At 36.2% G+C, this 15,371-nt stretch overlaps 1 protein-coding gene across 1 annotated transcript in view; it reads right to left on the bottom strand.

Moving 5' to 3' along the window:
* LOC150110427 (methylenetetrahydrofolate reductase (NADPH)) overlaps positions 1–15,371 on the bottom strand; it is a 99,692-nt gene that overhangs the window by 40,192 nt on the left and 44,129 nt on the right. Inside the window, exons 7-8 of the mRNA XM_090399283.1 lie at positions 15,026–15,208; positions 6,616–6,714 (exon numbers count right to left, since the gene is read on the bottom strand). Coding sequence (XP_090255409.1) covers positions 6,616–6,714; positions 15,026–15,208 — 282 coding nt within the window. The remainder of the gene's footprint in view (positions 1–6,615; positions 6,715–15,025; positions 15,209–15,371) is intronic.

The raw sequence follows: 15,371 nt of genomic DNA, 5'->3' as shown, positions 1-15,371 counted from the left end.
TTCAAACCCATCTGTTGGTTGGAGAGTGAGTATGCTAACCACTTCGCCAACCAAGCGGGCTAATTTGTTTATATTATGTGCACAATTCCAATCTTTTCAACTCTCTCTCCTCATCTCCTTGGAAACTAGGTAACTATTCCTGAGAAAAGTGGTCAAGATATGTTAAAAAAGTCTTGTAGAGTGGAAAAATAGCATCCTTATTCCCAATATAAAGAGGCATTGCAGAATATGCATAAACCTAGAGAAATGTACCTGGTAGCTAATTCCTCATTCACCAAAGAAAGAAATCCTTAAAAATCAAAGGTAAAAATGACAAAGATACTTGAAGACCTCTTAGTGCAGAAGTAATCTGAAAAACTGTTGATTAATTCATCAGTTAACTTCACTACAGATGCTTTGCCAGAAATAATAATCCAAAAAGAACTTCCCAATATGTGTAACAATTTCATGATGCAAGAATTTGAAACTGCATTAAAAATGCAACAGGAATAACAGAAAGTCTAATGTCTCAAAAGCTATCCCAGAGCTGCACATATATTGCACAATTCATCCAAGAAGCAGCAAAAACTTTGGTCACCAAGACTACTTCATCATCTCAAAGAAAATGTGTGAAATAAACTAATGAACAATTAATAAAGATATGCAATAACATCATCATCATCATCATCATCATCATCAAATTCCTGCCATGTACCCTCAAGGGGTGTACAGGATATGATAGTACTACATGAAAAAAAATTACATCATTACTAACTTCCTATCTACAATTTTCCTCCAAATCAGTCTGTTACTTGTCAACACTCCAACATTATCAGATCTTACATTTCTATCGTCTAAAGCACTTTGTACCGTATCAATCCACCTATATCTTGGTCTTCCTCTGGGTCGTTTTGCTGCCAACCTCGCAGAGAACACTTGTTTTGCTAATCTTTCCTCGCCCATTCTGTTTAAGTGACCATACCACCTGAGATTAGCTCTGCTAACGCATTCCTGGATGCTGACAATGTCAAGTTCTTTCCTAATATCCTCGTTTTTAATATGATATTGCCATTGATGCCATCTGTTCACGCCTCTAATCTTTCTCAGGACTCTCATATCTGCGGTCTCTAGTCTTTGGTCAAGTGTTTTACTTCTGACCCAGCTCTCAGATCCACAAGTTAAAACTGGTTTGAACACTGTCTTGTATACAGCTAATTTAGTGTTTCGACTAATTTCTCTCTTATTCCATATGAATTTATTCAATTGACTTCCCACCATACCAGCTTTGCTGATTCTGTTGTCTATTTCTATATTTAATTTACCATCTTCAGTAAAAATCGTGCCTAAATAGCTGAAATGTTTTACTTGTTCCACAGGTTCTCCATTCACAACACAGTTAACATTTTCAATGATTCTGCCTATTTTCATTGTCTTTGTCTTTTTATTGCTGACCTTCATACCATATCTATTACAACAGCTATTCAATTTAGTCAGAGAATCTTGCAGACTTGTAGCAGATTTATTTAGAAGTATAACATCATCCGCATAAAGCAAAGAGCTGACATTAACATCTCCAATTTTGATATCATGTTTAATACCACTTTCCTTCATAATGTGATCCATATAGATTATGAATAACAGAGGGGATAATGTACATCCTTGTCTCACACCAGATTTAACATTAAACCATCTTCCTGTACTTCCTTCAATTCTAACTGCTGACTTACAACTCAAATAAAGACTAAGTATTGCTTGATATAATGTCCCATTGACACCATATAACTGCAGCGTATTGAATAGCTTCTCTCTTGGCACCTTGTCATATGCCTTTTCCAGATCGACAAAACTTAAATGCAGATCTTTGTTATATTCCCATGCTTTCTTGACTATTTGTCGTAAAGTGAAGATCTGATCCTGACAGCCTCTATTTGGCCTGAATCCAGCTTGTTCTTCACCAAGCTTTTCTTCCACAATTCTTCTCAACCGTTTCTCAAGTATACTTGCATAGATCTTGCCAGGAACACTCAGTAGGGAAATACCTCTGTAATTCTCACATGCAGTTTTATTTCCCTTTTTATATATGGGTACTATGAGAGCTCTACTCCAATCATCGGGAATTCGTCCCTCTGTCCAGGCTTTCTGAACTATGCAGTGCAGCCACTGTAAGACTCTCATACCACCATACTTCAGCATTTCTGGTCGAATATCATCTACTCCTGCTGCCTTTCCACATTTTAAGCTTTTGATGGCTTTTTCTATTTCAAGTATGGATATGTATTCCTGACTGCATGCCTGGTCAGTGTTTTTTACCACTGTGCTGTCATCACTGCTTGTTTCATTTAGCAGTTTTTCAAAGTAATTACTCCATACTTCAAGGATATCTTTTTCTCCCATTTTCATGTCACCTTTATCATCTCTAATTCCTTTTATAGCACTCTTTCCTCCATTCTTAAGCTTCTTCAACAACCTCCAGATTATTTTGCCACCTTCTTGATATTTATTTTCTATATTCTTGCCAAAGTCCTCCCATGACTTTTGTTTAGCTAGTTTTACACAGTGCTTAGCATTCTTGCATTTGTCTCTATATTCTCTAAGAGCACAAGCTGCCTTATTTGACAGGAACTTTTGGTATGCTTTCTTCTTTTCCTTCACTGCCTCTTTAACTTCCTGTGTCCACCAGGGAGTTCTGATTTTTTTATCCTTGCACACAACCTCACCACATGCCTCTCTGGCAGAATCAATCAATGTTTTCTTCAGAGTTTGCCACTGAATCTCCAAGGTTTGATTCATGTTCTCAAACTCTTTCATTTTTTCTTCAATAATCTTTGTGTATTTTAGTCTACAGCTCACATCTGAGAGCTGCTCAACTTTTATTCGCTTTAAAACTTTCTTACATGTTATTCTTTTCAATATGAAATTCAATTTTATCCTGCTCAAGACTAAATAGTGATCACTTCCAATTTCAAATCCTCTGTACACTCTGGTGTCCTGCACCAGGGAGAAAACATCACTATCAATAATAACATAGTCAATGAGACTTTTCTTATTCCTAGCCTCTTCTCTCCATGTGAATTTGTGCACATTTTTATGTTGGAACATGGTGTTAGTAATAACCAGTCCATGTCCTGAGCAGAAATCCAACAGATATTTGCCATTATTATTAGCTTTGCTCTTTTCTCCAAATTTTCCCAAAATATTTTTGTATGTCTCACAATCATTTCCTACTCTGCTATTTAGATCCCCAACAAGGACCAACTTTTCATTTTTCATTGTGTCAGTTGCTTTTTCTAAACCCTCAAAAAATTCCTCCACTTCTATCTTAGTAGAACCTTCTGTGGGACCATAGGCACAAATAAGTCTCATTGTCCAGTTCCCCATTCTCATATTTGCCCACATTACTCTACTTGAGACTGACAGCCATTCAAGAAGATTAGCCTCGTATTTTTGTTGAATACTATGGTTACTCCTTCTTTTCCTTGATTGTCATTGCCTGAATATAACATTTTGTATTTATTGCTCAGAAAGATCTCACCAGTTTTGGTCTTTTTTGTTTCAGTCACCCCTATTATGTCGATCTGGTACTTTTCTAATTCCTCAGCTAGCTCCATTTCTTTGCCATTCAGGCTTCTTACATTGATAGTACCGATCTTTAACTCTGGTGATGTTGAGTTGGGGTTTATTTTCAGATTTGTTCCAGTAGCTGACTTTTTGCTGTTTGCCCTGGTTCCCTGGCGAAAACAACGGGGGCCTTGTTTAACCGGGCGACGCCCCAGCCGGCATGAAATTTTGTCATGTTGTACCATCATTCAATATTTTGGTTTAACCAATAAGAATACAATTTGGTCGGCTAAATCCCAAATTGCCAGCCCATCCTCGTCCGTTCAGTATCCAAGTAGATACCCAACAGGGTGCACCACGAGAAGGTGAGGATTGGACATTAGGTTCGAAGCCCTGGTCGGTTCTCCACATTCCTTTAAAGGCTATGTGGAGGTCTCCTCTCAGTTATACAGCTTTGACCCTTAAGCACCCCATGCAATAACAATAAACAGCAATACAGGAATGAGAGGACACATGAACTACATAATGAACTAAATTATTAAGTATATATGACCTTTCAAAATGACATGTAAAACCACATCCAGAGTATCTGTCAGAAATTAGAACTATATCAGAATATGCATAAACCAAGAGAAGTATACTTGCTGGCTAATTCCTTATGCACCAAAGAAAGGAAGCCCAACAGACTAAAAATCAAAGGTAAAAAGGACAAAGATACTTGAAGGCAAAAATACAGAGCTATTTTGAAAAATTGTTGATTAATTCATCAGTTTTCTTGCATAATTTTATGAAGCAAGAATTTGAAAATGCACTAAAAGCACAAAAGAATGAAAAAGTACCCAAACTGGATGGTAATAATAGTAAAAGTTATTAAATATAGAGGAAAGGAGGTTTGAAAATAATTACTAAATATCTGCAATACAGCTCTAGTTACAGCCAATATTCCATTACAATGACGAGAAGGCCTAATAATACCAATACCAAAAAAAGCAATCTAAACAATCCAGAAAAAATTAAGGGAATCATACTATTTCCTACCACACTGCAAATCTATAACAGAATGCTTCTAAACCTCATACTGAACCACATTTAAGTAACACCTCTTCTGCTCAAAATTCAAGTAGGTTTCTTGAAAATCAAAAGCATTGTTAAACACATTTGCTATCTTATAAGGTTGCTAGAAACAGTAAAGGATAAAAGCCATCCTTTAAACTTCATAGATTTTTACAATTTAGTTAACAAACAAAGGATGTTCAAAATTCTCAGTAATTATATGGCATATCCTTGAAAATAATCAAAGAGGGATAATAATTAGCAAACCATACCAGCAATACCATGCAAGAGTAATAATTAATGGAGAGATGACTGAGAGCTTCTTTTTTCAGGGAGACTCTTTGAAACATATCTTTTCATTATTACCCTTGACTATGTTTACAGAACTCGAAGAAATGGGTATAGATTAACTTTTGAAGATTTGGCAGAATAGTCTCTGCTTTGCTGATGACTGACTCAAAACTACCTAGATAATTTATGTAAAATGCAGCACTGATTGAATTGGCAGTCAAAAGCAGTAAAAAAAGAACAGACCAGAAGGAAATATTAGGCTAAATAACCACATTCTCGAAGCAGTAAATTATTTTCAGTACCTTGGTTCCAATATCGATACTCTGACATAGTGAAAAGAAAGTATAATGCTCTTCAATTCCATAAAAGCTAACTAATATCTGGAAATCCAATCTCATCAAGAGAAACATGAAAATTCAACTATACAAAACCACCAGTCAAACCATATTTACACATGGTTTCTAGACATGGAACATTGCCACTTGACGAGCAATTAATGTTATTATTATTTACGGCATCTCCATGTAGTCCAGAAATTCATCGTGGGAGACCCTAAATTAATTATACACACAAATCCTATCATACCTCTCCTTGAATCCATTCACCACCAGAGAACTCACAATTGGTGGATTGAGTGGGAGAGATGGAGTTGTAGAGTAGGTGCCCTCCCTCAATTAGTCTTTGAACTCCTTGGGAGGTGTCGTATAATAATACTCCTTTCATGTAGCAAGCTGAGAAATCAACCACTATTTCTGTTTTCAGCTTGTTGCTCTACTGACTGAGTGAAGTACAACGAATAAGGACAGAAAGAAATCTTTGGACTGCTATATATATATATATATATATATATATATATATATATATATATATATATATATATATATATATGTTAAAGATACCAAGCTATTTTATATATATAAACTTGGTTTTAATCCTATTTACAAGTAAGCAAACAGACAAGTAAGTCAAGTTTGCACCTGCATGTAGTGCAAGTCTGAAGCTATGTAGTATTATCTATTTCTAGATTATATCAGGAGAAATTCTATAGTATTTGATTAATGGAGCAAAAATTTTGCACAAAACCTATCTGGAAATGTGGTGCTACCCTTAGACCTAGGAAAGAGGGGGCACCTGCCTTGGGCCCTGCACTTTAGAGGACCACACAGATCATAAGCACAAAAAATAAATGTATTAAATAAGAAATAGAAAATGAAATATTCAGAATCGATCTTATGGAAAAATAAATTTTATGGAATAAATATATAACAATATAGGAATTATGTATGTTTTTATTTTATTATTCATGCAAACACTGCTGGCACATCAACAGAATACCCAGACATGAGCAATAATAATTTAATCCAGTCATCCTTGATATTTTGCCAAACTTTTGGTCATAACAGTTTGTTAGCTTGATTTATAATTTTTAAATATTTGGACATATGATATGTGGGCCTCCAGCCATACTCTTGTCCTGCACCCCACAATTGTTAGGGAAGGGCTTAGTGGAAATGTAGGATATTTACAGAAATAATACAAAAAACATCATCTGAAAATCTTGCCAACAAGTGGCTAAAAACAATAACAGCTAAAAAAAAAAAAAAACTCTTCAGTCTGTTGTTAGAGGAACTAATCAGTAGTGTAATAACATGCATTATGTTCTTAGAGTTAGCTATTGTGCACTAATCTAAAATTAACTAATTAAACTACAAATAACAACCTTCTTTTACTTACTGCACAATTGATGATGTGGTAATTCACTAATGGAAAATTCATCAGAACTTCCCTGAGGGCATCTACATTTTCTTGACATGTGAAGAATTCTAAGTATGCCTACAAAAATAAATGCATATCTGTTACCATGTTAAAATATTAAAATGGTTATGACTACAGATAATACAGAACTTTAAAAGAAGCAGCTGTGGTATTACACACAGGCAATAATTTAAATAGAAATCAGGGCATTGTTCTTAAAGACATATGGAAAAATCTCATCTCTCTCAGTTCAACAGAATTACAATATGCAAACAACTACAAAACCCGTGGTCATGTACCGGTATCTGACTGAAGCTTTCGAACACATGCATGCCTTCAAACAGAAAGAACAAAATGTAACGGCCTAACAGTTACTAAAGTGTATGTTTTTGAAATGTAACTCAATGCATTTGTTTTCACACCAGTTCAGCCTTGAAAATGATAGACAGTGGCTAGTGAAACTTGTTGGCTCTTTGTATATATATTTTATCATTTATCTTCTGGTCTTTTAATAATAAAAGTTATTTATTATAATAAAATGGTATTACAGACGACTTTAAAATAATGCTTCCTGTAAATGACTGTAGTTAAAATGCATGAATGATGATTCCATTATAAGAACAAGCAGCTGGCAAATCTTTGTGAGCTTGACAACTACACTATAGCTTTTCTTTTTAGTTTTTTAAACCAGAACATGCTAGATATCAGTATATATATATACAGATGGTGAGCAGTACTAGCCATGGAAAAATGAGTGGTATAATTTCATTCATAATAAATAAGATGCCAAATGCACTCTATAAATGCTAGCACTGTTAGATATCACCAGTGCAAAGGATGTTAAAGGAAAAACAGTATCAGCCTGCATATTTAGGGTCAGAAGAATAAATCAGGTGAAGCTTATATATAAAGCCTAATAAGAAGAATCACACTGGCAAGATAAAGAAGGCAAAATCAGATTATGAAAGGAAATCAGCAGAGCAGTCCAAAGATTTTTTTGGTTGTTTATAAATAAAAAAGGAAGGAATATAAGATAAATTATAATAAAGTAGGATAATAAAATAAAAAAGAAGGAAGTAAGATAAATTTAATGAACTTGGAAGTAAGAAGGAGAAAAAGCAGAAGGGTAAAATAGTTCCATTACATAAAGGTGGCTCCAAGATAGAATTCACAAATTACCAATTCAAAAATCACCACTCTGGAGATATAAATTAGTATCTCTGGAGTGGTAGTTGAAGTATTGGAAAAGCTGGTTAAAGGTAAAATTCAGGAATGGGTGGATAGGAATATGATACTCTATATGGCTATATGGCAGCATGGCTTTGCAAAAGGTAGATCCTGTGTTAGTCATTTATTCACATTTTATAATAAATATAACAGCAGAATTGGATAAAGGAAATAGCTACACCATGACAGTTCTGGACGTTGCAAAGGTATCTGACAGAATACTGTATGGAAAACTGTTACGTTAGGTTGGAGCAAATGGGAATGGATATGAGGCTAGTGGCATGGATAAGGGGATGGATGATAAGACAGATATCAGAGGATGGTGACTAGTGGAATTCCCCAGGATCTGTACCAGGGCTACTACTCTTTAATTTATATATTAACGAAAAAGTAGAAGATTTAAGGGGTGGAGATATTAGGCGTTTGCTGACAATGCAAAACTGGAGAGGACAATAGTTGATCAAGGTGATGTAGATAACTTCACTTGTGAATTAATAGCCATACAAACAGCTCTCAAGTTCTATCTCTCAAATCCATTAATAAACATTACAGAAGAAATAACCATCTACAGCAACTCAAAATCTGCACTAGAGGCATTAAAAAATGAAAAAACAAAACTCACATAGGAAATTGATTAACTACTAACAACTTTAAATTTGAAAAATAAGAACTATACACTGCAATGGATACCAGCCCATGTAAATATTGAAAGCAATGAAAGAGCACACAGACTAGCCAAAGCAAGATACTTACCTCAAAATTTACATCCACTATTACTAACTGCTAACTCTGTCGCAAAAATAAGATTGGTAAAACAAACAATCAAGAAGAAGAACAAAATCAGTGAAATTAATGAAAATAGAGAGATAACCACATCATTGCCAGACTAAGGATGGAACATTTTAAAGGCATGAAAATACAGCCAGACAGTAGTAGGAGCTATGAATCGTGCAAGAACTGTCCAGGAGTTGAACTAACACCTGCCCATATCTATTCTTGTTCAGCAATTGCTGCTGCTCTACAGAAAATTGACAATAACCCCTAGAGAAAAGTTCCACTCCATCAAAGTCCAACAGATTGCCAAAGCAGTCTACAGATCCACAGTCATATCTAGAAGCTCTTCAGTGGACTTGACGATGACAACAACAACAGGGACTGATGGGATATCAGCACGGGTGCTAAAAGAGTGTTCAGCTGAACTGGCTATTCCTTTGACCAGGAATAGCCATATATATAATTTGAGTCTCAGAACAGGGAAGTTCTGCAGGACTAGAAAGAATGTATGGTAATCCCATTGCACAAGGGTGATGCAAAGACTGATGTATCCAACTATCGACCAATCAGTATCTCAGGAGTGGTGGTGAAGATTTTAGAAAAGTTGGTTAGGGCTCACATTCAGAAATGGGTTGACAGAGAATCTTTACTTTGCAATGAACAACATGAGTTTATTAAGGGAAGGCTGTGTTTCAGCAACTTGCTTACATTTTATAATAATGTTACCATTGTGATAAATAAGGGAAATGGATACACCATGATACGTTTGGATTTTGCTAAGACATTTGACAGAATACAGCATGAAAGACTGTTGCATAACTTGGAAAAGATGGGTTTGGATTATAAAATATTAGCATGGATAAACAGATGGCTGACTGACAGATATCAAAAAGTGGTATATGATGGATGTGAGTCTACAAGATTTAAGGTAACCAGTGGTGTACCACAAGGTTCTTTGTCCACTGTTATTCAATCTGTACATTATTGACATTTGGAAGGATTTGACAGGCGACATAAAAGCTATTTGCTGATGATAAGAGAAGGAGGAATGATATGTTTGAGATTTATGAACTTCTGAAACTGTCATACAGGATTTCAGTTGATGGAATTTTTTATTTTATGGAAGGTGGAGAAAGATCAAGAGAGAATCCTTGGATGCTGAGAATGAATGCCACTAAGAAGGGGAAGAGATCTAGATTGTTTTCTCACAGAGTGGTGTGCAAATGGAACGGATTACATATGCAGTACTTGCAGAATAGTTTGAATAGTCTGGAATTGTGGGCATGGGAAAATGGATGTCAGTTCAATGTCAGTAAATGTAAAGTAATACACTTTGTCATGATTAGATATCCAATGTCATATTATATTAGTGGATTATGCTAGAAGAAACTGATATGGCTAGGGATCTTGGAGTGTTAGTGGATAACCTACACTCCAGATCTATGCATAGTCTCTAAAGACTCTGTAGACCACCCTCTGCCAACAACCAGAACCATCCTTAAGATTCCCTAATAGTCAGTATTGTTCTACACTAATAGAGACAGGCACATTAATCCCAGTCATCAGTGGAACACCAATCGCTAGATGGAACCTTCGCAGGTCCAACTGGAATGCATTTCAGAAACAAATCGAGCAAACCATTAGAGCAATTCCACCCACTCCTAATTGCTATCCAAGATTTGTTAAACTAATCAAAACTGCAGCCAAAGCCTCTATTCCTAGAGGCTACAGAATACAGGAGTAGAGAAACTGAGGAACTTTTAGCCAAATATGAAAAAACTGAAGACCCAACTGTTGCTAAGGAGCTCATAGCAATGCTGGATAAAAACAGAAAGGAAATATGGATCTCAACCATCCATGAACTTGATTTCACCATATCTAGCTGCAAAAGCTGGTCACTTCTGAAAAAATTAGATGGAGCAGAACCAACAACACACAAAACAACAGAGATAATTCCTGATCAAATGGCTAATCATTTATTGAAACCTCCAAAATACGTCCCAGCTCTATCAGGAAAATTACAATGTGCAATATTCCATCAGACAAATCCTGAAGACAGGCCCTGAGCTTCCTGAACACCCAGTCAGGGGCGAATGCTGATCTTGAAATTCATGCTTGCTCTTCTTATCATTCAGGGAGTGAGAGGTGTGATTGAAGTCTGATTAGCGGAATAATGAATTACTGACCATTTAAAACTATATATTTAGAAATTTATGTACATTTAATCATACAAATACAACATTTATTTTACAAATGATATTCTATCTTTTTCAATTTAGAAAATTGAAAAATACTTAAATACAAATTCTACCCTACGGTTCTTCTTTATGAACTGGTCAATAACATCATCATAAAAAGTTGGTTGTAACTTAATTTTCCCAAACAACACACACACTTATAAAGGCTGGCTGAAGCTCACTGGCTAGAGCTACTTTGGCTGCGTATGGCCTTGTGGTTAAGACGACGTGAAGGGAGCGGAAATGGCTATGCGCACGCATGAAATCACAGTGCTGCAGCGAGGACTTGGAAGCTCCTACAACCGAGAAAGCCAAGGTAGCTTTGACTAGATGAGCACACATCGGCTTTCGATACACAACGCAAAGCTCAATTATTGCCACGCAAGCTTAAGATGTCTTCTGTCTACAAAAATAAAAGCCTAAATGGAATGCTTATAAATGCATGCATTTATCAACAAATAAATATTACTTCTTTCTCAATTAATGAGCTTGCACAGCAAGCATGGAGAATTCGCCACTGCACCCAATATCTTGGGAAGAGGTGCAAGTAGCCTTAAAACTCACCAAGAATTGCAAGGCTACAGGAGTGGATGGTATCCTCCCTGAGTTTCTAAAACAGCCAGACATGGCTGACCGCCCTTTTCTCAAAAATTATAATGACTGGTAAACTGCCAAATCTGTGGCAGGAAGCCAAAATAATTGCCGTGCCCAAACCAGGGAAAGATCCAAATGATGTGAAAAATCTACGACCTATCTCCTTGCTTTGCTCCATCTTTAAGCTCTTTGAAAGAATTCTCTTTAAAAGAATTTCACCACTCATCAAAAGAGCACTCCTGATTGAACAAACTGGCTTCAGGCCAGGAAGAAGTTGCTGTGACCAAGTCCTGGCCCTGACAACACAGATTGAAGCAGGCTTCCAAAAGAAACTTAAATCTGGAGCCACTTTCATTGATCTAACATCAGCTTATGACACAGCCTGGATCAGGGCCTCCTCCTAAAGCTAGGAAATATTATAAGGTGAAAAAAAACTTTCCAGCTTTTTGAATCCATTCTCTCCAACAGAAAGATCCGAGTCCATATTGGCGGAAAAAAGAGCAGGCCCAGATTCCTTCACAACGATCTTCCTGAGGGCTCTGTGTTATCCCCTTTACTTTTTAATATCTACGTGTATGACTTACCACATACCAGCTCAAGCAAGTATATGTATGCTGATGACCTAGCAATCCTACATTGATCTATCTCCTTTGCCAACCTGGAATCAACTTTGAACAGAGACCTGAACATCGTGGAAGAGTACTTCAAGCAGTGGTACTTGAAGCCAAATCCAACAAAAACAGTGTCCACGGTATTTCACCTGAACAATGCAGAGGCAAATCAATACCTCAACCTTTCTTTCTGTGGAAAAATGGTAGAACACGAGCCTCACCCGAAATACCTTGGAGTGAGCCTGAACAGAAGCCTAACCTATAAAAGGCACATCACCAACCTGTACAACAAAATTAAAACAAGAAACAATATCATTTCAAGGCTTGCTGGAACAACCTGGAGTTGTGGTGCAGAAGGTCGTCTGCACTAGCTCTTGCATCCTTTGTAGCAGAATATTGTGCCCCTGTCTGGTAAAGTAGTGCACACACTACATTATAGACACCCAGCTAAAATCTACGATGCGCACAATTAGTGGGAAAGTGGGAAGCACCCCTCTCTCCTGGCTGCCTGTCCTAACTAACATTGCTCCACCAAACATACGGAGAAGACAAGCCTCGACTAAAGAATTTAATAAAGCAATGAGCAACCCACTCCTGCCACTGCACCAGACTCTCATAAATCCACCTAGTCTTCGCCTAAAATCTAAAAAGCCTTTCTGGTCCATGGACGAACTCTCTTCAGCTGTCCTGCCATCAACACCTGACATGTGGAGAGGATACTGGTCCAACAATCTCCCAACAAATGGCTTCCTGGTAGAAGATCCCTGTGCTCTGCAGCATGGCTTTGCTCTTCCTAGGAAGATTTGGTCATCAATCAGCAGGATCAGAACTAACCAGGGCAGATGTGGCTACCTACTACATAAATGGGGGCTGTTAGACCACCCTTATTGCGATTGTTCTCCCGTGGCTCAGACGATCACTTATATTGTGAACGACTGCCCAAGGAGCCAATTTCATGGTGGTGGTCTATAGGACATCCACAAGGTAACAGATGAGGCCTTGGATTGGCATTCCAGACTGGACATTGACCTGTAGCTGTTCTGTATTCCTTTTGCCATAAGAATAAATAAGTGGATAGGAAGTTGAAGTTCAGGAGCCACGTAGCAAAGGTTTCAAATACAACTAAAAAGATAATTGCAATGCTGAAATGAACTTTAACATGTAAAGATCGGGATATCATTTTGCCTCTTTACAAGGCCTTGATAAGACCTTACTTGGATTGCTGTGCTCAGGTCTGGTTTCCGCTGCGATTCTGATATAGTGGAGAGAGAGAGAGAGAGTACAAAGGAATGTGTTAAAAATTATATCAGGATTATGAAGTACTGATTACGAAGACACATTGAGAATTTGTAGACTGCAGACACTAGCAAACAGGAGAAAGAGCAGTGATATGACTGGGACCTACAAACTTCTGAAAGGGTCATATAGGATTTCAGTTGATGGAATTTTTCATTTTATGGAGGGTAGGGAAAGGACAAGAGGACATCCTTGGAAGCAGAGAATGAATGCCACTAAGAATGGGGTGAGGGCTAGATTTTTCTCTCATAGAGTGTTGAGTCACTTGAATATATTGCTAATAGATGTTGTGTATGCAAGCAATGTGAATGAATTCAAGAGCAAGTATGACAACTGGTGCGTGTAATATGTGACCTCCCTCGATGAGTTCCTGACTCCTTGGAGGTCCCTCTTAATAATAATAATAATAATAATAATAATAATAATAATACAGTATACAATGACAAAAATCCAGTAACTGCACTTTATTTTCTCTTCTTCAAACCACTTTTTAATCATAAAAAAATTTAACCATGTTATAAACACTTAAATAGAATTCTCTGGATGTAATCATGCTATTATAATTAAACTGGACAAAAAGCACAAAAGTAGCCAAGAGTATAAGTAGTCTGTGAAAAGGTCTGAAAACATGCAAGTGCTCAAGGGCAACTATTGCTTGTTGCACATGAAAACCTTGGACAGGAGATTTAAAAAGAAACTTTCTTTTTAAAATTTATGGTCATTCTTTTGAGAAAGTTATTTTTGAATTACTAAATGATCATTAGCTTTCACATAATTGTTTCATTCCCTTCCCAAGTGTAAACACTGAACACATTACCTTTCAGAACATATTACATACAGCATGTAGTAAATTTAAATCACCATTAAATAGTAATTTAACAGTGCATGAAAAATAAAAATTAAACAGTTTTCTAAATAAAATAAATAAAATAAAACAAAAAACAAACATCTTTTAAAGGCAAAAGACAGTTATTTGTTAAGTAGTTACCTGAACTCATGTCAAGAATTGATCAATGAAGGTGTAGTCTACCCCTTTCCACCTCTACTCCCACTGATTAAGATTATTCCAAAATATTTATATTTCTTATACCCATTATAAAGTTGCTTGATATGTTATTGTTTATCACAGTATACAAAGAAATGAATCTTTGCATTACAGTAGCTTAAATCCTAGCTACAATCCAGTATAATCCAAGTCTTAGCTCTCAAGTCATGCTAGTCAACATAAACAGTTATTATATTATTTAAAATGTTTTTTATGTCCTTTTAATGTTATATTAATATATAGAGATATTTTCTTCTGAAAATGTCACTACCCCCCCCCCCCCACACACACACACATAAGATGATAACTGCAAATCTGAAACTGGGACTCTAGTCCAAAATTTCTGTTTTGGACTTTGCATTATATTTAAAACAGAGCTTCATTTACGTTAATCATTATTATTATTTTATTTTTATAATAACCCCACACATGAAAGATCACAAGGCATATAACATAACAGTCCCATGCGTGGGCAAAATTCATTAATAATTTATTAACAGAATAGCCTGCATTTATTACAAATGGTCTAATAGTATAGTATATATTTCAATTCTTAAAATGCACAAAATGAAACGATTTATGTAAAAATACATAAGTTACAATACCTTTTGATAGATGTATCCACCAGATGCACCCCAACCAAACATTTCATTTGTAGAAGGAATACCATTGACACTAGGCTGAGAATTTATTGTCAGGACACCACGTTTATTGTATTCTGCCAATTTTGCAGCTATTAGGGAAGTTTCTGGACATAACTCATCATCGTTCCAGGGAATTTTAGTGACCTATTCCCATTAAAAATTATAAGACAATTTAGCATAAAAAACTGATTACAATTAATCCAAATGTTCAAGTAAATCTCAAAATCATTCATCCAAAAAAAAGTTATGTTTTACTACACATAATATTGATGTGCTTTGGTTCCACAACCTACAGCACATCACTACT

This window comes from Typopeltis vanoorti, chromosome 1 (genome assembly GCF_054136105.1).
Source record: "Typopeltis vanoorti isolate ZY-2024b chromosome 1, IOZ_Tvanoo_1.0, whole genome shotgun sequence".
NCBI classification, from domain to species: Eukaryota; Metazoa; Arthropoda; class Arachnida; order Uropygi; family Thelyphonidae; genus Typopeltis; species Typopeltis vanoorti.
This window is presented reverse-complemented; position numbering and strand designations above follow the sequence as displayed.